This window comes from Schistocerca nitens, chromosome 10 (assembly GCF_023898315.1).
Source record: "Schistocerca nitens isolate TAMUIC-IGC-003100 chromosome 10, iqSchNite1.1, whole genome shotgun sequence".
Lineage (NCBI taxonomy): Eukaryota > Metazoa > Arthropoda > Insecta > Orthoptera > Acrididae > Schistocerca > Schistocerca nitens.
Window position 1 is genome coordinate 153,579,845 of NC_064623.1, and position 26,507 is coordinate 153,606,351.

At 39.6% G+C, this 26,507-nt stretch overlaps 2 protein-coding genes across 5 annotated transcripts in view; one reads left to right on the forward strand and one right to left on the reverse strand.

Annotated features, from left to right (window-relative positions):
• The window catches only part of LOC126210322 (fasciclin-2), a 998,930-nt gene extending 988,591 nt beyond the window's left edge, over nt 1–10,339 (forward strand). For 2 of the 4 annotated variants that reach the window (XM_049939521.1, XM_049939523.1), the window contains one exon: nt 8,369–10,339. In XM_049939521.1, coding sequence (XP_049795478.1) covers nt 8,369–8,456 — 88 coding nt within the window. In that variant the 3' untranslated portion in view covers nt 8,457–10,339. The remainder of the gene's footprint in view (nt 1–8,368) is intronic. The other 2 variants (XM_049939522.1, XM_049939524.1) reach the window with 1 other exon arrangement.
• LOC126210325 (uncharacterized) overlaps nt 10,331–26,507 on the reverse strand; it is a 134,546-nt gene continuing 118,369 nt past the window's right edge. The window contains exons 7-9 of the mRNA XM_049939527.1: nt 20,073–20,203; nt 17,214–17,484; nt 10,331–15,539 (exon numbers count right to left, since the gene is read on the reverse strand). Coding sequence (XP_049795484.1) covers nt 15,267–15,539; nt 17,214–17,484; nt 20,073–20,203 — 675 coding nt within the window. The 3' untranslated portion in view covers nt 10,331–15,266. The remainder of the gene's footprint in view (nt 15,540–17,213; nt 17,485–20,072; nt 20,204–26,507) is intronic.

A 26,507-nucleotide genomic window follows, 5' to 3' on the forward strand; every position in this document is an offset into this window, starting at 1 on the left:
TGGACAATAGTTACTTGATTCCTAAGAAAAAAAAATCTTTATGTATACAGATTCAAATGTTTCACCATCTATTTGATTTACACAATCATTTACAAAACATTGTGTCGCCCAACTGGTGGCCAGTCCCTCGAATACTATTTGTTGGAGTTGATTGTAACTCGGACCAACAAGCGTTGGTCAGTCAAACACACCTCTTCTTTAATGGCAGCTTTCAACTCTATTATACTTTGGGGTTTGCTAATACAGATACGCTTTTTCAACTACCTCCCACAAGAAAGTTACAAGGGGAAGCATCACCAAAACGAGGAGTGACAAGTCCAGGGAGAACATCCTGCACAGCTGCCGTAAATCCCTTTGCAGTGTCGCACCATACTATTGAAAATAAACACTCCTCATGTTTAACTGCCATCTGTAAAATTCTGGCAGAAAGAACAGGATCAGCACATGTACATAATGTTTGGAGTTTGCTGTTACACTGTCCTCAAGAAAATCAGGCCCAGTTACACTGACAGCTTGTGTGTGACACACCACAGAGTTACGCATGGGGAGTGAAGAGGTCTTTCATGAACTACTCAAGGCTGTTCAGGGGCCCAAAAGCAATAGTCCTCTGTTTGTTAACAAACCCATTTAAGTGAAAATGTGCCTCACCATTCTTAACACCGTTGCATTTGGATTGTCTTCAAAGATCACTTGCATATATACTGCAAAGTTTTCTTCTCGATGGTGGTCCCTTTGTTTGATTTAATGAACCAACAGCATTTTGAATCCAGAGTGACATCTTTCTCACAGTTTTTCTGTAGACAGAGAGCATGTTGATGTGTGGATCACCCTGGACTTCAGTGTGATTGCCTCTCACACATTGGTGATGTTTTCAGGTGTCCTCACTTTAATTGAAACCTGATAGCTTTCTCTTAACAATGCTTCCTGTTATTCCGAAAGCTCTAACCAATTGTAGTATTGTGAATCTGAGCAGTGCCAATAAAATGGAAAATTCAATATCTGTCATGTCGCACCGAAAGACACACCATTTATGACAGAGGTATCATATGTGAACACATGATGCTTTATCGCCCACTGTTCCAGTATTAATACGATGATGGACAGTCGCAAAGTGAATTATGTATACTTTGTCTCCCTTCCACCTCTAACAGTAGTGGATTAGCCAATTTACAAATGTCCATGTCTTGTAGGTCACCTTGCGTAAATAATGGAAGGAATAAAAATACGAACTCACCATATAGTTGAGGAATTTAGGGATATAAACAAGACTGGAAATGTTGCGAAGAATTTTCAGAGCTAACTAGTATAGAACAAACACACACACACACACACACACACACACACACACACACACACCTATACTGCCTGTGTAATCTGTAGTCGTTGACTCTGGGAAAAGTAATCCTGAGGAATGACATTGTATGAAAGATCAGCTATGTCTTTGGTGTCACTTATCTGCCTTTTGATGACAACATGTGGGCTGTACAGCGAACTGTTACCTTTCTTCCTTCCATTGTCTGTCAACAACATTAAAAATGTGCAACTGGAGTGTTTTTGTAACTTAATAAGAGCAATGTCACACGGAGCAGTTTTCGCGGCAAGTTTGCTTGACAGCACAAGAAACTCGTCTGACGTGCAGCAAGGATGGTAAGCTCACATGCTGAAGGTGCCACGGGGTGTAAGGTCTGCGGCAAGTTGTTAGGTTTCCAAATGTGTGTTGCGAGTGCCGATTATCAGAAGGACTTTGTGTTATTAGCATTTGGTGTCAATGGAGATTAATGAGCAAACAGAAAGGATAAAGTCATTGTCAAGCACCTGCATAAAAATGAAATATGCGGGGAAGAGTTGTGCGCCCTATGCTTCATGGGAAATTGAAATGACTGTTGTTTTTTCTGTGCTAATGAGTGCTGTGTGTTAACAAGTCCCATAGTCAGGAAAGCTCACAAATGGATAAATTCTTAGAATAGGTGTAAAAGCATTTTACCGACAGCTTGTAAATATAACATTGAAAATAATCAATTCTTGACAATGGAATGTAATTAGAGAGATAAAAAATCTACTCACCGAGTGGCAGCAAGAGAACACACAATTAAGAAACGTTTTTACATATGGAAGGTTTTGGAGTGGCTCCTTCTTCTGGTACAAGAATTTAACGGGAAGGAAGAGGGGTGAAGAGAAAGAGGTAGAGTTGGGAAAGTCACCAAGACTCCGGCTCATGGGAGACTTGCCGGATGGGATGAATCTTTCCTTCTAATTGTGAGGCTAAATATGTATTCCATCAATGTAGAACCATGTCACATGGTATGGGAAGTATTGGCAGAATGTAAGTAATTTACGAGTGAAAGTAACAACCTACAGATGCATCCAGTTAGTTAATATAATGTAATTGGATAGATAAAGTCTACGTGCCAAGCGGTGGTAGGTGAAAACACATAGAAAAGGTCTTTCTTTCTCATCCTGCCTGGAAAGTCTCCCCTGACTCGGGGTTCTGTTCCAAACACTACCCTTCTTCCTAAACATCTACAGTCCTCTTCCTTCCCGTTCAGCCCTTCTGCCAGGAGCCACTGGCTCCAAAACCTTGCATATACAAAACCATTCTTATGTGTGTGTTCTCCTGCTGCTGCTTGGCTAGTAGATTTTTTTATCCATCCAATTACATTATATTGTCAACAGCATGCAAAAGAAGGGATTGATTAATTGGCCCTATCTACTGTCACAATGGTGTCTAGTTACTGTAATGTAAGGAATAACTTTAGGAAAGAGAGAATGATCTGGAATGCAATAATGTAGACAGATCGGAGACAATGTAAAGCATTGTTTGAGGAAACGAAGAGACTAACAAAGAACAGAGATAAATGGAAAAGAGCTGCTGCCAACCAGTCTGCAGATTGAGAATTAGGAAGAAGAGTAGCATATTTCACTACAGTTCAATATTAACAACTTACTGAACAGTACAGGCATTGACAAAAAGCATCCACCAACTTTCTGACTCTGGTCCCATCCCACATTTCCAACACTACTTTCAATACCTACTCAAAATCCTTAGGTCCATCCCAGAATTTTTCTCCCAAATCTATCTCCCTCTCCTCATCCCAGCACTTTCCACATGCTTCCCAAAATCCATAAACCCAACAATTCTAGACACCCCAATGTAGCTGCTTATCATGCTCCCACTGAAAGAATCTATGCTCTTGCTGATCAACACCGCCAACCAACTGCCCATTTAGCTTCTCCTATTAAAGATTGGACAACTTCCTTCACTGACTACCATTCCTACATCATTACCACCTGGATCCTACTCATCACTGTTGATGCCACCTCCCTATAGGCAAACATCCTCTATGACCATAATATTTCTGCTAGGGAACTCTACCTCTCCCAATGTCATAACTACCAATATCCCACTTCATTCCTTAATCATCTAACCTTATTACGTTTATGGGCCATGTAGAAGAAACCTTCCTAGTAGCCACCCGCAACTTGTCTGATTCACGTTCACCGATATCTTCACGATATAGGCCAAGGACCACGACACCCTATCCTCTTTCGTCCACAACCTCAACACAATTTCTCCTATGTGCTTCATCTGGTGCTTGTCAGCCCAATGTGCCACTCTACTGGATGTTGAACTCATCGTCTGTGCCGGCTCCATTGACATTTCAGCCCATATCAGGCCCACTAATTAACAGTACAGCTGTCATCCCTTCGACATCAAAAAATCACTTCCCTATAGTTTGGCCACACTTGTGGAGTGTGTCTGCAGTGAGAGTATTTCCTTGTCCAGTATTCGGAAGATCTCACCAAACCCTTCACATGCAGGCAGGCTCTACACGCCCAGTCTAGTCCGCAGACAGATTTTCTGCACTCTGTCCTCACTCGACCCCTAATGCTCCCACCATACTCCAGAGCTAACTGCAAAGGATTATCTGCCTTATCACCTAATATCACACCATACTGGAACAACTGAATTGTGTCCTTCACCAGGACTGGCTACCTACCTACCTTCATGTCTGGAAATGAGGAACATTGTCCCTCAATTCATCCCACTCCTCCTAAAGTGATATTTTGCTGTTCACCCAATCTATGCTATATCCTGGTCTGTTCCTGTGCCACACCCACTCCCAACACTTACGGACTTTCTGATCCACCCACTCGGCATATCATATTACAATTCTGTCACAGGTTTATCGTATGCCATTAAAGGCAGGGCCAAGTCAGCTGCACTTTCTGCACAGAATTTTAAGTGGGTATGACCACCAGCCAGCTGTCCACCAGAATGAGCAGCCACTGCCAAATGGCTGAGAACAGAGTTGACCATCCAGTGGCACAATGCATTTTTGAGCATAGTGTACTCCATTCCAGTGGCTGTCACCTGGGTCCTTCCTCCCCCCCCCCCCCCTCAGCACCATCCTTTGTTCTGTAATCTTCCTGGCTTCAGTCTCGTTAAACCCTTGCCTTACAGCCACCTCCATCCTGCCCTGCTAAACTTACTCATTTTGCAACCACACCCTCTTTCTCACAGTCTACCTTTCCTCTGTTTTGCCCAACAGCCCCCTTCCAATCCACTCCTCCATGTGACCGTCTCACTGTAGCCAATGCTGGCACACCACAATCCTATCCTGTGCCCCTGCCGCCTCACTCCAAGCTGCCAGCCAGCCTTCCACTTTCTACCTTTGTGCATACCACCTGACACTACCCCTCATTCCAGCCAACCTACGACACTGCTGGCTCGGCAATCTGTAGCTATACAGGTGTGCACGCGTTTGTATGTGTACCCTACCTTGAAGGAGGACTCGTCCTGAAGCTAACAATGTTTTCACAATATGATGTAATTGGATAGATAAAAAATCTACTCATCAAGCAACAGCAAGAGAACACATTTAAAAAAAGGTTTTACTTATGCAAGCTTTCAGAGCTGGTGGCTGCTCCTTCAGGCAGAACAGTTGAATGGGAAGAAAGAGGGGTGAAGGCAAAGGAACTGGAGTGGTTTAGGAAAAGGGGTAGTGTTCAGAAAAGTCACCAGAACTGTGGGTCAGGGAGACTTACCAGACAGGATGAGAAGGAAAGACCTTATCTATATGTATATTATGCTGCCACTTGGTGGATAAATTTTTATCTATCCAATTACATTATACTAACAATGTTTTCGGTCTCATCTGTGTACCTGTCAACAACCTGGTTATCAGTAACTTGTTACTTTCATTTGTAAATTATTTACATTCTGCCAAAACTTTCCATACCATGTTACAACGTGTGACGGTTCTACATTAATGGTAGACGCATTTGTCCTCTCAATTAGTCATTTTCAGTCAGTGTCTTCCACACTGGCACTTGCTGAACATTGACCAGCTAGCCTGCTGGTTCTCTAGCCCACATTGTTCACTGCTACAGCCCTTGTACTGCATTGTAGAACTGGCTGCAATATCCTGAGGCTCAAAGGGTACTGTATAATTCCGGATGAGTTGATGGATTATTACCTTGTATCAGCAATTCCATCTGACAAGAATGCAGTGTTCTTAATTTCATCAACATACATTTGATTTGTGCTGGTTGGAAGTTAAGAAGTATTACTAGAAGAATGAGTTCACAGTAAAGGTATCTTGTAATTTTTACTGGTGTCACATACTCTCTTTTAATCTTGAATACTTCGTCAGTACATTCTGTAACTGTTTGGAGCTAACAAAATGCAACAAATAACACTACAGTGAAGCATGTCAGCTCGAATATGCGTTGAAACTGCTGTCGACCTGACCCTGCACCATTAAGTGAAATAACAAGAGTTTAAATACAAGGCTTCATAGGCAGACCAGGAACATAGCAGTAATGGTGACAGGCTGGCCCGGAAAGTGACTGACTCTGTGAGCTGAGGAAGTGGGGTCAGGTCGCAGTTTGGCAACTCAGCCAGGCTGGCCCGTATACCGTACGTGCCGGGGCGAGATGTGCTGAAATTGGCACCGTGCAAGACCCGTCTCATGAAATGTGCTGCACTCTAAAGACCTTCAGCACATATGTTTGCTGTAATAATTGCGTGTTTTCATAACATATTAGCACAGTGCTTCTCTATGTGCATCAATTAATGCAATATTCTACTGTGGCTCCATTTATGATAATGCAAAGGAATGGTGAGATTTAAGTCCAATTGTGTGTGTGTGTGTGTGTCTAGTGTGGCCACACTTCCAAATTGTGACAGCGTATGTGTACAGTACTCCCGATAAGTCAGCACAGAAGAATCTTATAAGGAAAATAGCTTATGAAAAAGTGTGACACTACCTGTGGACAAATGAGAGTAGGTGTAAACTGCACCTGCTCCAGAGAAGTCGCGTGAGCTGTCAAGTAAACTTGGTGAGACACCTTACTCAGTGTGACATAGGCTCCACAGCAGTGAGGGGGGGATGATAAATTGACAGAAATGGTAACAAATGGTCTAGAATAAAAGCACAATTTCATGTTACCTGTATTATCAACAGCTGGACTACACTAATCAATAAGAGTGTGTGGTAATCGTGCTTACATAAATGTCTGTGTGGGCTTGCATTATTTATCACGTGAATTTAATTAATGTGTAATAAATATTCCACGTTATGTAAATTAAATGGTCACTTTGTTATGTGCTGTGCTTGTTCCGACCAAACCCAACATTTTGAAACTTTCAGTGACAGTGTGGCTCAGTGGGTGTCATACCACAAAATCAGATGTACAATTCTCAGACAGATGTAGGATTTTTTCTGTCATTTATCACATCTTTTGCCTTCAACAGTTTGTTAATGTGAAGAATTCAGAGTTACAGTGCAGCTCATAGTCCATACGAAACTGTAGGTTGGGCCCCCTACAACTGGCTGGTTACGGCAGTTCAGGAACAGAGCAGTTCAATATAAGGGCATAGCATCCCCTTCAAACAGGCTGAGGACAGCTTTATATTAGGGTGACAAACTACTTCAGAAAATAATGTGTGTAGCACAACCAAATTAATTTTTGAACAAAAATTCCTCAAATCATAAAACATATGCACTCTTTCACTCCCACCACTACAGATGCAACAGCGTCAATTCAGTGGTAGTTCTGCAGTGGTGGAATGAAGCACAGCAATTGTACTATGACATGAGGATGTCCAAATGATTGGTTTGCCTGACTGTCTTCAAAATAATCCATCACTGTGTGTCTATAGCTGGACTGAAACATCATTTCCAGAATTTGCCTGCATATTCCTCAAAGATCTGACATCAAGTAGCCATTTGTCGGTACACACCCGTTGCCATTAATTTTCAAAGATATTGGCCATGTAATTTCTGTTAAGGGACAGCTGTCCTGAATGCAAAGGTTTGTTTGAACACCACAGTGCTAAGGTTTGTTTGAACACCATAGTGCTTTACTAAGTACAATTGTACTGGATGTGGATTTTCCTTTCTCTGACAAGCCCAGGTAACGTTGACTGAAGTGCAGTGGACCTTACGCAATTTTCACATTAACAAATCATTGCCAGATAGGGAATTAAAAAATTAAATAAATAAATAAATCTACGACCCACTGAGGATTGACGTCTGAAGTTACCCACTGAGCTACAAAGCCATTGTTACAATATTTAATCTACAAAGACGTTTTATGAATACACTGAAGACAGGATTTGTCAGACTTGCTGAGGGACAGTGTTTCCAGGGAAATTCATTTGACACTGAGCTTCCACTTTGCTTCTGTCCAAAGATGTCTGATTAGCCTATCAATCTAGCAGTTCCACCCAAATTCTTGGAACAACATTCCAATAGCTCTTATCTTGCGGTGATACTGTGAACGTTCGAATCAACTATCACCACAGTAATGAAATCATGCTGTACTGTAAACAATTTTTTGCAAACCACTATATCAGTTTTACCATTGACTGACTGATGAGTCCAACCTAAAATAACGAAAGCAGTACTATCCACAAAACATAATTCACCTCAGTAATTTAGGGTAAATACCGTCAGCTCCCACACACGCCTATCAGAGTTCCAAATTGTTTACTGCGACTCGTCAGTTGACAAAACCTGCTTCCACTGATAAATTGTGGCATTGTTTGCATCACTCTCAATTAAGTCCCAGATTCATTCTTCTCATAAGCCACTCCTTGATAGCAGCACAACCATGAAAAAATCTCATTGCTGTCTAAGGAATGGAAGTCTTTGCTGATATCTGGTTCCTACACAATATTCTAAACGCCTACGGGTCGGGTCGTTGCCACAATTATTGATCATTCGGAGCACATTCAGTGTGGTAGCTGAAGGTTCTTGACCACAGTGTTGCACACATTGTACTACACTTTCTCTGACCAAACTAATGTATTTTTAAATGTTTAAAATTTCCTGCAATGTATAAAGTACAAAATTTGTCACAGCAGAGTGAAGAGGGAGACAGCTGTGGATTTTGATGTCAAGAAATCTGTTTCGAGAACGAGCTTTGTGGGCAAGGATTCTGCAGTCTAAAAAGCAGCTGTCCCAAGTATCGGTGGCATCAAGTGCAGCTCCCCGTGTGCCGACAGTATTAGTAGCGAAAGGGACATCACAAAATAAGGGTGGGCCACATTTTAATTTTTTCACACTTGCTGCCTTTGCTCCTGCAACTAGCAAGAAACTGTGACACTGAATAATATGTTTCTGTGTATCCTGGCCACCTGCCAATCCCAGATGTGGCTGCAGCTTTGAAAGTGTGATAAACAGTTTATTATTATATGAACAGTGTATATTTATTGTCTGTCTTACCAACAAAAGTTGGTAAATATTGCTTTAAGACTGTTAACTGTATACACTGCATGTTTTATTGATAATGGGCAGTGCTTTGATGTTTAAATATGTATTCTCATACGTTAGAAAACCATGGATATATCTCCAGTTGTTTCTGTCTGAAGTGCCATTGCTAATTAATCATTAAAACTTTTCTCTACTAATGAAATATGGCTCAGGCTGTATAACTTTTACTGAGAAGTTGGACTGTACTGAGTCCAGCATTTGTCTTTTTAATGTTGTCAAGGAATCATCATGGCTGCAAAGAATTGTAATTGCAGCCCTGCTTTAGAGGTTTCTTAAATATGTAAAAGTGTTTGACATTGTAAAAGAGTAAAATTTGTGTGTGCCAGTACATCCTGAGGTACTTGGTCAGTAAACTGAACTGCTTAATGCTACAGGATATGTTTTAAGAAATTTGTGGTAAACACGATTTTCACCAAATGTTACTTGTACTAGCAGTTTAATGTTGTGAAGTGTTTTATACAGCTTCTAATGCAGCAATGTGTCATATTTTTTGGAGTAAAAGTTTCAGCTTAAGTGTATGTGAAATTTCAGCCATTGTTTGGGAAATTCATAAATGTCTTTCATGTATCTATTATAAATTTACTGCCAAATTTAGACCATTTTGTAGTGATATCGATAGGTATTAAGGCTATTTTGTGATCCTTTTACAGACGAATGTAGTCACTAGTATATTGGACCTGGTTCCGTGTCACTTAACTGCATTATGGTCATATTTCTTCTTCAATTTGAATGGAGATTTAAAGTGTCAGTATTTTGCTTGCTGTTAAAACAGATCATGAAGTACATGCAAAAGCAAACTTACTACACCAATCTGAAACAAAATCCTTGTGTCTGAATTCTCTACTCTGGTTGTTTTATTACTGGGTATCAAATAATGATTGCAGTGATGTTATTTTGTGCAATGGAGCCAACATAGTGACTGCTTAGGCAGAAGTGTCTTAAAGCCACATTTGTGGTGACTGCTCTTTTCAGAACTGTAGGTTAGGCTTCACAAGTGCAATTGATGGTAATGGCTTTGCTACTGATGAGGAATCTGTACAAATATATATAAATGTGTAATAATCTGTATGTTGGAAATGCCTGTTGTGTGTTTTGTGTAAATGACTTTCATAGCAAGGACTGCATGTTACTTAAATTACTCTGGACTATGAGTTGACACTTTATTCACTCTGTATGATCCGTACGTTTCTTTCTACCTACCGTGCTACAACTAAAACAGGAAACAACATAATTCACCCATCCCATTTGTTTCAAAGTTTATCTTGGAAGAAAAGCAAACAGCCATTTGGAGTACCTGCAACTGAATGTCTGATAGGTCAGTTCATGTTCAAATTCTGCCTTCACAGTAACTGAATAGTTTTTTATAAATCTGGAACTGTATTGTATGAAGACTGGAATATATGACTTTATTTATCACTAAATTGTGAATTAGTACATGATCGTTCTATGTGAAGCAAAAGCTTATATTTTTTTAAGGCAGCTTTTTGTAAACTAAATTTTTGGCTTATGTGTGTATTGAAGAGTGCATTATAATTAAAACCATACATATGTAACCTTAACAGATTTATTTTCTTACTCCATTTTACTGAAATTCCTCAGTTTTTATTTCACTTAACAGTACGAAAAAGAAAAACACAATTCAGAAATTTTTCACAGGATGCGCATATCTGAATACAGTACACAGATGTAATTAAAATACAAAATAGTACTACTTGCTTTCAGGTCGTAACTACCTAGGGAATGAAAAGTCTGAGAAGGTACAAATAAGGTGCTTTACACTGAGGCGACAAAAGTCATGGGTTAGTGATATGCAGTAGTATTGCGTACACAAGGTATAAAAGGCCAATGCATTGGCAGAGCAGTCAGTTGTACTCAGGCAATTCGTGTGAAGAGGTATGGGAATTAAGTCTTTGAACATGGGAATGGTAGTTGGAGCTAAACACATGGGACATGCCACTGCGAAAATCGTTAGGGAACTCCAAGTTCCAGTGTCAAGAGTGTGGGAAGACCAAATTTCAAGCATTACCTCTGACCAAAGACAACGCAGTGGCAGACGGACTTAACAACATTTGCACAGCATTGTCAGTGTTAACAGACAAGCAACACTGGGTGAAATAACTACAGAAATCAATGAAGGACATGCGACAGAACTATCCATTAAGACAGTGGGGAAAAATTTGGTGTTAATGGGCTATCGGAGCATATGGCTTTGCTAACAGCACACCATTGCCTGAAGTGCCTCTCCTCGGCTCGTGACCATATTGGTTGGACACTAGATGACAGGAAAACTGTTGCTGCATCAGGTAAGTCCTAATTTCAGTTGGTAAGAGCTGATGGTACCATTTGAGCATGGCACAGATCCCGCAAATCTATGGATCCATGTTGTCGACAAGGCACTGAAAGCTGGTGATGACTCCATAATGCTGTGGGCTGTGTTTACACGGAATGGAGGGGGTCCTCTGCTCCAACTGAACCAATCTCTGACTGGAAATGGTTATGTTCTGCTATTTGGAGACCATTTTCAGTCATCCATGTTCCCAAACAACAATGGAATTTTTAAGGATAACAGTGTGTCATGTCACTGGTTCACAATTGAAAGTCTGAAGAACATTCCGGACAATTTTATTGAATGATGTGGCCACCCAGATAGCCCGACATGAATCCCATCGAACATGTAAAGGACGTAACTGAGAGGTCAGTTCGTGTGGCTGTAGAGTTCAGAAGGAGACTTCCAGCAAGTTGTTGAGAATATGCCATGTGAAGATGATGCACTACACTGGGCAAAAACAGGTCCAACAGTATTAAAGGTATGCCATGACTTTTGTCACCACAGTGTAACATTCCATCAATTACAAAGTTATTAAAGGCTTAGTGAGTTAAACTTCGTTTGTTCCAAAAAAAGACAAATGTAAATGTATCACCTACAATTTTTATTTCTATACTCATATAAAGGTGATCTATAAATATAATCTATGTGCTGTTAATGAAGAAGCAATTTCCTTTTCTTATTCATTCACATACACTGCATTAAAAACTACATCAAAGACACTCAAATATAAATATCAAATTAATATTTTTTATAAAAATAATCTAGTACATGTCTATGCACAGTTCTAATATTGTAATTAACTGTGTACACAAGGATGCAACTACGATGCCTATATATCGACACAAAGTAAGCAATATGAAAATTATTGTCTTATCACACGAACCATGTATGGTATTAGTTAGCCACAGTTTAAAATTACAAAATTTTAAGTATTTCAGGTGAGTGGTCACTTGCCATCTAAGATCATATTTTTCCTCCTCTCCACCACTGTCTGTTACTGTAAACATACAGCTCATCAACACAAGGTGCAGAATGAAATAAAAACAATATATATTCATCACTGCCCATCTTAAATGGTATTAAAATGATAAATAGAACTCTTTAAGGATGTGAGAAGTTGATCAGCATTTGAATTATTTCCAAAAAATGTTGAACATACTTACAAATTTGTTTTTGTCTATTCAAAAGAGATTTCTTCTTAGTAACAGTTATAACTTTAATCTAACCCTTGGGTTCTGTTATTTTTTTAAAATATACTAGTGTGACATACAAAAACCAACTAGAACATTACCCAAATGAAACAACAAGTTTACTGTTAGCATTCACTGTTTATTTATATCCACAATGCGTTTTAAAGGTTCTAACCTTCACCATTAGTTGTATTTACATGTGTAGTATCATGTGTGTGTGCTGTGTGACGATTTTGGGGTAACTGTCTCCAGTGAACAAAGGCTCCTTTCACATCATTAAACATCGCATGTAAACTGTCATCTTTTGTAATGAAAGAAAGTTTACAGGTGATGTGTTACGATAGTGAAAGGAGCCTATGACTACTGGAGACAGTGCCTCAAATTACCACAAAATCATAACACAATCAATACATGTGATACTGCCAATGATAAATTCACCTGGTGATGGAGGTTAAAACCATCAAAAAATGTTGTGTATATAAATAAAACAGTGACTGACAACAGTAAACTTGTTTCATTCAATATAAGTAATAGTCATGGTAAAGCCTAATCTAAAATATTTGCATTTATAGAAAATACTCATAATAATAATAATAATAATAATAATAAAGTGTGTGTCAAATCTTATGGGACCTAACTGCTAAGGTCATCAGTCCCTAAGTTTACACAGTACTTAACCTAAATTATCCTAAGGACAAACACACACACACCCATGCCTGAGGGAGGACTCGAACCTCCGCCGGGACCAGCCGCACAGTCCATGACTGCAGCGCCTTAGACCGCTCGGCTAATCCCATGCACTAACCTAGTCAGCCTAAAAAATAAATTGCACTTCTAGTTAACATGATTTTCTTACAATATCTAAGATTTCAGCCGTTTTGAGCACGACTCACTTTTCTCTTAACCAATTAATACTCAATGGAAAATGAAAAATACTTAACAGAACCTTTTGAATAATCCAAAATACAAATGAGTTGGGCAGATCTTTGATCTACACCATACAGTTTACTCTGTTAATATGAACAGGTGGAACTTTCTTTTTACACACTAACTCTCCATCATTTACACCTACCCTAAGCTGTCCCCTGATCTCTCAAAACAGTGGTAGCTCTACCTTTTGCACTTTTACTTTGTTGTCCAGTGGGGACGGGCTCGTGCTCTACTTCAAATTTAATTTTCGACTTATAAATTCAACAATTGTCTGTCGAAACAATTACAGCCGTCTCTTTTTCAGCTATATGTCTCGGTTTATTGAGCTATTGTTTTGAGTCAATACCAGTGGGAGACATATCTGGGATGAGAGCTTACATGCACCGATTAAGGTAGTTCAGCGCATTTTAATATTGCTGATCCACCAATAAGCTTTGACTGTGTCTAGGATTCATTTGCTAGATGATTCCAAAAAAATACAGAACCATTTGTGGCTCACAGTATATTAGTTACTAGTGTAGGCGTGCACAGACTGTTTTGCTTCGCATTTTGCAATTGTAGTTCAGTGCTATCAGGTAAAATTTCCCACTAAATTTTAATGAACTGAACAAATAAAACACTGAATTTTTATACTGCAGTCTTATGGCACGAGTGATTTGGTTAGGGCCAGTTTCGCGTAGCCGGACTTGTTAACGAAGTCTACAAACTCTCTCTTATTTTACATTAAGGATAGATATAAACTGTAATTAACTTTGAATGAACAGCAACATAATTTTAAAATTCGGGTAAAAAGTTAATTTTGAGGGGGGGGGGGGGGGGGGGGATGACCCTCATTGGAAGGTCGTTGCACGGGCACCAATTTAAATATTTTGAAGTTTAAGAAGAGGTGGACTGCTGTTTGTGACCCCAATTTCTGATTTGTGAAAACAGTATTGTCCCAAATGGTAATTGTTGCAAGTTTGGTGTTCTGGTTGCCTCATCAAACTTATGTCAAGGAGGATTTAATTTCAGATAACAATGCATGCTCGTGCAGACTCACCAATTCACCTCTTCCATCAGTCATGAAATATGAAGGCACAGTATCTCCTAGCTTATTTTATTTACATCAAAACTGCTCCTATCACAGTTTCAGTAATTGATCACATGGTTGAGATTTATTTTGCATACTGTAAATTTGTGTGTAAGAGAATCAAAGCAAAGTCCTATTTACTTCAAAATTTAGAAAGAAGGCACATTACTTAAAAAATTACACACTCATTCCTACTCTGAATGACAATTAGTTTAATCTCTAGGAATCAGTCTTATATGCTAAACTACCAAGATACTTCTGTTAGAACAGAAAAATAAGAGATTATTAACAACTGCAGTAAACAATAGTTTGGGAACTTATGTTTCACTTTGTTATTTACATGAAAGATAAAAAATATAGTTATTTGTGGTGTATATTTACCTTTGCAGTGTTGTAACATTTGAACATTTTAGAATGTTGTTGATGCAGAAGAAAAATTAGTCAAGTATTCTGAACTCTCACATTTTAAAGCAGATACACGAGAACACAGGACAAGTCAATTCTGATGATGTGAAAAGCAAATATATATAAAACAGTGATGCAGGCTTACATATCAACAGTTCAGAACAATACTATCTTAATTGCCACTTAAGCAGAAAATGGGAGTTATGATATCTCAGTATTAAAGTACAAAAAATTCTGTAATTAATATATTCTTTAAGTACCACACAATGTAACAAAATTAACAACTACATGCATTTGTGCAATAACATCAACTCAAAAAGTATTAAAAATGCACTTCAGCTGATTTGATCCAAGGGTATGGTTCTGTGAGCTGACATCCTAATCATTCCTGCTAGACATAATTATGTATAATATATTTATGACCTCTGTATATAGCTGATATATGACGTCAAGTCATTGGGAATGGACAGCAAAAGAACATCGCCAAATGCTAATAGTAAGGAAAAATTGTACTCAGATCTTTTGAAAATGTGACACAATCCCATTTGCTGTGCCGTTAAAACTCAAGCTATAGAGCCCGTGTCCCTGTTGTGGCTGCGCAGACTGTACTCTGAGCTGGTCTGCAGGGCTTTCTGTTCAGAATCACTCCTTGCCTGACGAACTTTCCTTGTCGGTGTCTGTCGCCGCGGCGGCTGTGGCGTCTGCGGTGCCTGGCTCTGTGGAGTCGGGGCCGATACTTGAGTTTTTAGTGGTTCTATTCGCACAACGGCCTTCTTTACCTCCGTACTGCAACGCATTTCACGCTCTGGTGTGTAAAAATCTCTTCTTGTCAATGGCTGCAAAAAAAGTAAGGTATTACTGCCAATTCCTAAATGTACACGCTGAGAAAATTTTACAACTGAACAAAAGATAAACAATACGAAACCACAATTACATTGCGCTACCACGACGTTTGCAAGATGTGTGGTTTGCACGCCTGAATGGTACAGACAGCCATAACTAAAATGGAAATATATCTGTGGAGAGGCCAGACAAACCTATGGTTCTTGAAGAAGGGCAACAGCATTTTCAATAGTTACAGAGTCTGGAGGAGTGACTAATCTGGCAATGTAACATTAGCCAACATAGCCTTGATAGCTTGGTAGTTCTAACTTGGGGGCGGGGGGTTAAAATAATCACTCATTTGGATTACAGGTGGGGACTACTCTTGTCATAGCCAGAAACAAATCAGTGGATGCTGAGGGAATTAGATCAAGAAATGAGACTCAAAGTACTACATTAACTGGTTATTTGGTCAGCAAAATAACTGTATGTGGAAGCAGAGAGGATGTAAAATGAAATACTCTAAATAGCAAGAAAAACGTTTCTGAAAAATAGAAATATGTCAAACTTGAGTTTCTCCCAGTACATAAAATATTCACACAACTTATGAGAATGCAGCCAACACTTCAACAACTTCCGATAATTTCGCAGGTTTTCAAAGCACACATACGAAAAGAGTACTGTGGAAGCACGCTCTCATCGTGTTTGTGCCTTCAATGTGGGGTGTTCACCTGCTGAAATGTCCGCAGTTCCCTGAAGCGTTCACCCAGCTGCATTCCTGTAAGTTGTTAGAACAAGAGAAATTTGTTAGCAAAGAAATTTGTTAGGAAGTCCTTTCTGAAAGTATTCGCCTGGAGTATTGCCCTGTACAAAAGTGAAATGTAGCTAACAAACAGATCATACCAGAAGAGAATAGAAGCTTCTACAATGTGGTGCTACAGAAGAATGCTGAGTATTAGATCAAATAACCAATAAGGCGTTACTGAAGGGGAATAAAATGATAATAAAGAAAGGATAAGTTGACGGAATATCTCAAGGCCTCATGGCTCTTTCGGTTTAGTAACACAGGAAAAGAGGATGACCAGATGATAATTTGAACTGCCACCCTTCCGAAACAGACCCCACACTTTACCACTGCATCGCCTCATTCAGCAGAATGGGAGGCCAGTAGTGCGACCCTCAAGATGCAAAATTATAGATACTGCTTACAAACACATATAAGAGTAGAAAAAAAAAAACATTATTTAGATTCCAGTATAAATGGTAAGCTGGAGAGCTTCTGTGAGGTTTGGAAAGTAAGAGACAAATGTTGCCAGAAGGGAATATGTGGGAATGGTTCATGAAAGGGTCTCAGGTAGCTCAGATGGTAACATGCTTGCCTGTGAGAAATGAGGCTGCAGCTTAAAATCCCAGCCTGGAACATCTGCCACAAGTGTTAGTATCAGATCTGTTACTTCCTTCTTAGGGAAGAACAAGGGATTCAGAACTTCCTCTGATAACCTGAAGAGGTGTGTGTGTGTGTGTGTGTGTGTTTTGGGTAAGGGGATTCTAATGGGCTCTAGTTCTGGGTTTCATTGTGTATAAGGCTATACTTATGGACAAACTCTGAAGACATACTTCCAGACAATGCAATGAAACACTGTTCATAGACACAGACATGCATGGTAGAGAAAAACAAGTTAACATACAGCTGTGGTATCCTTTCTAGCCTCGCTTTTCAAATCCACATAATCGTATGGTGGCGGAGGTGTCACGACTTGCTGGGCATCGACAAATGGCGTAGGACTCCGGCGTGACAGACTGGACCATCTGGAGTAGCGGGTTTCAAAGGACCCAGTGAAGTCAGCCTTAGCCCAACGGGTCGTGGGAGGGCTGTCTGCTGCCACTGGAGTATGTTGCGGCAGGAAAGGTGCATGTGCTGATTGCGGGAAAATGCTTGGCTTGTCTTCAGTTTCCTCCCTGCAGAAATGTGTGTTTGCTTTAATATTTGCACATATCTCACTTCCATCAATAATTTAAGATTATACATAGTTTGTGATCTGCAAATATTTCCATAACAGAAAAGTGCATACACATCCAAACACATGGCAAGTGTTCAAAATTTTTTGTACTGACATTACAGAAAGTTCTAATGTTATGAATGGACATTTGCCTTTTAAGTCTATTGACAATTTTAGACTGTATGATACAATACCTGTTTATGAAATACCTCTGTTTTTTTCCCAGTGCGGCTGAACAACAACTGGGCAGAACACCAGTAATTCAAACCAGTTCATGCTTGACCCCTGACCAAAATACAAGGTAGGACCAGAAAGTACGAAGGTCACTCCAAAAGAAATGCACACTATATTTGTAAAAATACAGTTTTCATTCTGCATGTGTGAAAGTTTTAGAGTGTGTAGATACATCCTTCCCGCTCATTTTCAAACTTAGTTCAACCTGTTCCCGTGAGTGGCGCCGTCACAGCATGTCTTCAAGATGGCTGCTACACTTGACGTTCGTCAGAAGCAACGTGCTGTCATATAATTCTTGTGCTGTGAAAACGAGACAGTGGGAAACATCCACAAGAGGTTGAAAAAGGTGTATGGAGATGCTGCTGTTGATCGCAGTACAGTTAGTCGGTGGGCAAGCAGATTACATGATGAAAGCAGGCATGCAATATTGAGGATTGTCCTCGCAGCGGCAGGCCTCGTACTGCACACACTCCAGACAATGTGCAGAGAGTTAAAAAATTGGTGACTGCTGACAGGCGCATCACAGCGAATGAATTGTCACGCTACGTCGGGATAGGGGATGGAAGTGTTTGCAGAATACTGAAAGTGTTGGCGTTGAAAAAGGTTTGTGCCAGGTGGGTTCCCAGGATGTTGACAATGGCTCACAAAGAAACAAGAAAAATGGTATGCAGCGAACTTTTGGAACAGTACGAGAATGGTGGAGATGAATTTCTTGGAAGAATTGTGACAGGTGATGAAACATGGTTCCATCATTTTTCACCAGAGACGAAGAGGCAATCAATGGAGTGGCATCATGCAAATTCACCTAAGAAAAAAATTTCAAATGCACACCTTCTGCTGGAAAAGTTATGGCTACAGTGTTTTTCGATTCCCAAGGACTCTTGCTTGTGGACATCATGCCAAGTGGACATCATGCAAAGTGGAAACTCTGATGCATATGTGATCGACACTGAAGAAACTTTAAGCTCGACTGAGTCGTGTTCGACCACATCGGCAAAAGCAGGATGTTTTGCTGTTGCACGACAATGCACGTCCACATGTCAGTCAAAAAACCATGGAAACGATCACAAAACTCAGATGGTTAACACTGAAACACCCACCTTACTGCCCTGACCTGGCTCCATGTGACTATCATCTCTTTCAGAAACTGAAAGACTCTCTTCTTGGAACAAGGTTTGAAGGTGATGATTCCCTTGTGCACGCTGCCAAACAGTGGCTCCAACAGGCTGGTCCAGAATTTTACCGTGCGGGTATAAAGGCGCTGGTTCCAAGATGGCGTAAGGCAGTTGAGAGGGATGGAAATTATGTGGAGAAATGAAAATATTGTTCCTAAAGGATGTATCTACACACTGTAAAACTTTCAAACATGTAGAATCTCGTAACTTCCATTTGTGTCACTTTCTGCAGCAGTACTACAATCATAGTTCAGAGTATGCATGGCAGTTGCTTTCAGTAAAAGTGATGGAGATAAAACTATTTTGAGTTCTCTTTGTGCAGTTTATGCAGTATGGTGCCTGTTCCGAACGGCAAAGCTGACTCATAATCCTGCCACTTAATGAAATTAAATCTGTAATTCGTTTTCTGAATTGAAGAATACTAACTAGTCATCAACATATTTATGAAGAGAAAACCTGCCAACTCTACCGATTTAGGGGGGAGACTCCCGATTTTCCACTTTTTTTCCCGCCTCCCGATTATTCTAGTATTTCTCCCGATTTTTACTAGTTATCGTCAAACTTACGATATTTGTTTTGAAAGCCCGCCATTTCAGGGAAGACTTGAACCAAGGACCTCTCGTTCCAAAGCTGCTCACGCTAACCACGGGACCACGGCGCTCCTGAGCTCACACTATCCTTGACGTTGCCTATCTTGCTCATTGACTACTCAGTTTGTATATTTTGCTTATTTTTTTCACAGTTCCACACAACTTCTTCCTGTTTTCTCGATTGATCTGTGTTCAGTTTTTCAAGGCCTATCCACTGTGCCAACTTGTAACTAAATCTGAGGGGAGTGCGATGGGGAGGTTCCCCCTTGTAAGTGGTTTTTAGTTCTCTTTCAGTTACATGGAATTTACATTTTTTTTTACTTTGTTTCATTTACACGGTATTCGTTCACCATAATTTTCATTGTCCAGCACTGAAAATTTGTCGTTCCTCCAGTAACAGCAGATGCTACGAATCAAGACAAATTTATAAAATCCAGTTGAGCATTATCCCTTCAGTCACACAGTGAAGTGGAGCATATATAATACCACTACCGATGATTGAAGGGCAAAATTTTGAAGAAATATGTCTGTAAGACAGCTCCACATACCTTTTACTATTTTCATACATTCCAGGCAGTGACTTTTCTTTTTTTTGGCTTATGTTGTAATAGGCATTATCCGAATATGTTCCATTATTGTGTCCACATTTAACACATGTTGACTGAAGTGGTCCTTTCACCTAAATACAAAATACAGTTTTAAGCACATTTATACCTTCAGAGTTAGAAAAACTCAATGTATTTTAGACTAGAAAAGAATTCCGTTAACCTTAATGAGAATGATTTATTGAGTAAAACAAGGTAAATTACAATAAAATTTTGAGGCATCAGGAATGGCATGCCAGTATTCACCTTTAGGAGGCGAAACTTTTGTATTTACACAAGAACTACGCAGAGAAAAATTGTCTCAGCTTTTGGAACTTTTTGTTCCTTCCTCTGAGAGGAAAGAGGGATAGGTTAGAACAGAAGGGCAGGTCACCCAGCACTCAGGATGAGAGAGAGCCAACTGCCATGAGCTCTCACCTTTGAATGACGCGTGCTCTTTCCCCACACTATCCCTTCTTCCTCACTTATGAAGGAAGTAATACAGAAGTTTCCGATTACTGGGTTTATACAGACTGCTGGTTGCACTGATAACCAAAAGAAAAATAGGCATTGTTTGCTGACTAGAGAAATGTAAGATATGGTTCGATTGATTTGATCCGATCAGGCAGAGTCACAACAGTGGTCTTAACTCTCTGTAGTGTAGTCTGCACATAAACTATGTGCTGCATCTCTTCGTGTCATTCTAGTACAGCCAGACAGTGCCCTTAAAGAGTAGCAGGAGGTACTGTACTAGGTCTTTGTTCAATACAATACCTTCAGGAAATAGTGAGTCAAATATTTTGTGTCTTTTGGCCTTCAGTGCTTCACACTGAAAGATTAAATGAGGTGCAGTTTCATCCCCCATACCACAGTCCACGCTTTGGGACTTCTTTCTCTATTCACATTGTGTATAAATGTTTCTCAAAGTTCCCATACCCAATCATTAAACTTACCAAGAGTTTAATTTGATTCTTCTTCAAGCCCAGGACTACAAACTCTCTCTTTAAAAAAGTCCTCAGCATCATTAGTTTGGCATATTTTTGTTTTTGGATCTTCATCTAAAGTTCTGTGTTGCTTTCTGAGCCAGCTACATAGTTCAGATTGTATCGTCACCTAACTGACAGTTAACTTAGTGACCAGGGACCGGAGCAACTTTCCTTGTTGCAGTACAGTAGCCACAAGGGATTCATGACATTCTGCATGATCTTTGATCTCAGAGGAGGGGATGATAAGAGATTTCAGAGCTGCTTGGCTGTCCAAATGAATGTAATTGCCATGATCCTTGTAGCATCTATGTACATTACCCTCCATATACATAATGGAAGTGGATATTTCTCTGCCTAGAATATTTTAGCCTCTAGACTAGGCTGTATCCCGTATACCCTTGGCCCAACACCTTCATCTGTTTTTGACCCATCAACGAACTGGATTAGTCTGAACAGTATTGTGCTCCCAGCTTCCAACTGTTACAATTTGTTTGAAGCAGCTGGAAGATATTGTATAGTTAATTGACATTTCTCCAACCATTCCTATATTTACCGCATTCATCGTCACAATGTGAGATTCTGTATATCCTAAAGATTTCCAGTTCTTTTCCATGTGTGTGTGTGTGTGTGTGTGTGTGTAAATTGTAGGTGCCAATGCGGCCTCGTGTTTCAATGATTGTCTGTTAAAGTTTGGGCAGCCCTTTATATACAGAAAAGTTTCACTATTGTGGCAAATGAGTGAGTAGCCAAGTGGCAAGAGAGCGAGACTCCCATCCAGGCGACCCTGGTCCGAGACCCGTGTATGCTACTTTTGTGTCCTTATTTTTCAAATGCTTGTTTTAATTTATAATTACTCATGAAAATTTGGAATAGATTAAAAAGAATTACAAGCCTCTATAAATCAAATTTACAAATTGAATGTCACATTCTGTTTCAATATTTTGCGTTTTGTTTTTTATTTTAACAGGAAATTAACCGAGATTAAAACATTGGCATACATAAATTTGCCTATTTACATGAAAACTGAGAGAAGTTGTTAAACTATTTCGTCAAAAATAATCATAAACCCATCATACAAATGTTGGGACAGGGTCCTAGAAAATGTTATACCTGTCAGATCGTTGACACGTCGTCGCGCCTAATCCTGTTTATGGTCCGTGAACGTTGGTGTTCCCCTCTTTGTACCTGCCATTCCACAAATAAAAGGACTCTACTGTCTGTGTAACATGAGTAGTGACGGTTATAACTGCTGAATAAACGTTTCTCGTCAGTTGATAGCTTGGCTTTGAAGTGTGCAGACGTTTATCCTTTAAAATGGAGCAAAGTGCAAGTTGTTCATGAGTTATCAGTGAGTGTAATTTTGACAATATTGAACATTTGGTGGAAAACCAAGGAGGTTTTTGGTGGGCTCCACCTAACAACGAAGAATGGCAGGAGTTAACAGACGCAATGCATTGTCTACGGTGGTTACTTAGCAAAAACAACTTTATACTGGAATCAGCGAGCTCCAACATCAGTGAACGATCTTCATTAATCGGCAGAGAAATGTTCAAATGATTTCTAGACAGGTATGGGACTATGACATTCATTGACCAAGAAGTGTTATTTTCCGACAATGAAGATGTTGCAAGTCCTTCCGAAGCAAGCCACGACAGAAGTGACGCATGGAAAAAATGAAAAATAGAAATAACACCTATTTCTTCGTATTCTAATGAAGAAGATGATGGAATGAGCGGACCAGAATCCCATATGCAGTGAAAGTCAAGGCTGTGGAGATGGCAGAACTTCATCCAACGTGGTCATTGAAAATGTTACAAAAACATTCAACGAGGTTATTGAAAAGCAAAACCCAGTTGTCAAAGTGGAGATTTCAAGTCACAGTAGGAGGGATGCGAAATGATAAACTGGAAGTAATCAATTTGTATGTTTACGACCAGTTTATCGAGGCGAGAGACCAGAGAGCACACCTCGTAACAACACGGATGCTCCAACATTGGGCAATGGCTGCTACTTTTCAATTTCTGGATGAAAATTTTGACTTCAAAGCATCAGAATCTTGGGTTTGTCGCTTCAAATTGTTGCATCAGAAATCTCAATGGCATGTAACAAAATATGTCAGCAAGAAAGACAAGAGAACTATAGATGAGCTTCTGGAAATCGCTACAAAATATTAGCAGCAAACAATCAATATAATCATGAGATTCAACCCTGATTATACCATAAATACTGATCAAACAGGATGTGAATATAAAATAAGCAGCAGGCGCACTTTGTCCCACAAAGGTGAAAAAGTCACCAAAATTGCTGTGGGACAAATAACTAAATTGACGCACTCATATACTGCGCAATATGCAATCACGTTGTATGGGGAACTGCTGCCTGAAGTATCTGTTTGCCTTCAAGAAGTGACTGGAATGTTCGGTCCCTGAATCCGAAAAGACGTCGACAGATATATGGAGAAATACCAGTATGTTCACATCACATCGACAAAGTCCGAAAACTGCACAAACAAACGTACAAAGAGTTTTTGGATGAAGTAATTCAACCATATGTGGAAAATAATCAATTCCTCTACATCATTGACTCGTGTGGTGGGCAAACCTCCACGGACTTGCATCAAATGAAATTCAATGATGAAGATGGCCTACCAACTTGTAATCTATCAGTGATACCACCGCGATGTATATTTTTATCGCCAAGTAAAGAATTACATTCACCACTTCCAAAACACTCCGTACCTATTGCAATACAACATAGAAATCACATCCAGGGAGGACATGGTAAAAATTCATTCGTTGGTACATGACCAAATGCAGGCTCCGATACATAAAAATATGATAAGGTATGTGAATAAAGCATTATTTTCAGTTTTCGGATAGCTTGCTTGGATTTTCAGATATACTGCAAGTTCATCGTTAATATTGTTACAGATATGCCTGGCGTGCCGCGAAGCTAGATCCATCGCAAAAAGAAGTATTCCATAACGTCAATGCAGTGGCGTTTCCTGTGGACTTGAGAAAATACAGATGCGATTGCGACGAAAATGAATGTGCATTTATACAATGTTCGTGGTGTCGAAAGTACAAATGTTTTGATTGTTTTTATACCAAGTATCATCCGTCGAAATGTACTCGTCAAAATGTAGGAAATATCGATTACCTTTCTACTAAATGAAACATATTTTTAATCCCTCATTCGTTGGTTTTTTTTCTTTTTTTAACATACCCTACCTCAACGGAACAAAATTAAAAATACAACGGAAAAAAAATTGAACTATAATAAAGTATTTCAAGAAATTACTTTACGGTTAATTTCCGGTTAAAAAAAAAAATGATAAAGATGGAATCAAAATTTGACATTGAATGTGTGATTTTGATTTATAGAGCCTTGTAATTCTTTTTAATCAATTCCTTGCAGAATTTTCATGATTAATTATAAATTAAAACAGGCATTTGGGGGGAAAAAAAAGAAGGAAACAAAAGTAGCGTAGACGGGTCTTGAACCAGGGTCGCCTGGACGGGAGTCTCGCTCGCTTTCCACTCAGCTACTCGCTCACTTTCCACGTTAGTGAAACTTTTCTGTATATAAAGAGCTGCCCAAACTTTAACAGGAAATCTTTAAAAAAACGTGGCCGCATTGGCACCTACAATTTTAGGGTGCGATAGGTGCCTTCCCACACTATAAGCAGGTGAAGTCGGAGCTCATAGCTCAATGCACCTCCCAGAAGGTCCCCTCTTGAGTGACATACCGTTTCTGGACTGGACGGCCTTAGGATAGGCACTTTTTCATTGCATCTTATATTTTACAAAATTACTTAATTAGATAGATAAAAAAATCTGCTTATCAAGCTGTGGCAGAACACACACATAAAAGACGGTTATATTTTGATTTTCAACCATACAATGAAAAAGACATGTACTATCAATAGTCAGTAAGGCCAGATAGATTTAAACTATTGATAGCACTGTCGGCTATTGCCTATCTGTACTTTAGCTAAGACCAACTACTGTACATTGTTGCTCTTTCTTCAGTTCAGTTATTGTTTTGTTTATGAAATCAGTTCTTTCTTACAGTAAGTAATGTAAGTGCTGCCGTTTACTGCTTTTGTGCTGCATGCTGTTCTGACAGTTTTTAATTATGGATATGTTTGTAACAGGAAAGAGGAGGAAAACTGAATTTGATTTGTCCATTAGCATTACGAAAGTTAAAACTGTGTACGCATTAGTAAAACAGCCTAATTACCTATCTATAACTGTTTCATGTTAGCAATAGAGTCATTATTTGGCGACTGGTAGAACATTGGGATTGCAGTATTTCAGAATTTCACAAGACAGTGAAGCAGTAAACATCATAACAAATACCATTAAATTAAAATCAGTACATAGAAACACACTTGGATTTGCCTATGTCACCCAAAAATCGAGTTCGTCAACAAAAATGTCACCCCAACAGCGATGGTTATATTTATTTGAAAAATCTGCTCAAAAGTCTATTATTAGCTCAAATGGCAAAATATTGGGAAAGCTGTTCCAATATGGAAAGTTGGGGTTTGGAAAGAGCAGTTCTATATCTTGTTTCTAAAAGATTGTTTCAGCAATCGGCTTCAATTCGTCCAAGGCAGCTGTGCCCCCACCCCCTTTTGCTCAAAATCCATTTACACTCTCGTAATGCTATAGTAACAAAAGCCAAGAAATTCCTGCACAATTAAATCTTAAAATATGCATGCACTATCAAATGATGAAACATGAACAAGTAAAGGAGAAACATGCAATCTGAGGGGGAAAAAAAGGACACAATGTCAATTATATATTCCATCTTTTGTTGTGATGCATTTTATTTTATTTGAAAATAATGTACAACATCCAGTTTTTCCAAATTCTCCCCTGACCAGGACAGCTCCGCATCTTGATGCAGTAAGCTAGCAATCTATGGATGCAGGAGGTGAGGTGGTTCAGATTCATCAGCCGGCAACCTTGAAGATGGTTTTCTGTGGTTTCCCCATTTTAAATTTAGGCAAATGCCATGGTTCACCCCTACCAACCATCAGAAACACCTCCATTTCAACAACTGCCACTCATTCCACACCAAGAGGTCCCTTCCATACAGCCTACCCACCTGTAACCATTACATTTGTAGTGACGAACATTCCCTCTCGAAATATACCAAGGGTCTCACTGAGGCCTTCACAGACTGTGATTACCCTCCCAACCTTGTACAAAATCCGATCTCCCATGCCTTATCTTTACAGTCACCCACCACCTCCCAAATTCCCACTGTCTGGCCACAGAGGAGTATTCCCCTCGTGACTCGGTACGACCCAGGACTGGAGCAACTGAATTATATTCTTCACCAGGGTTCCAACTACCTCTCGTCATGCCATGTAATTAGAAATGTCCAACCCACTATCCTTCCC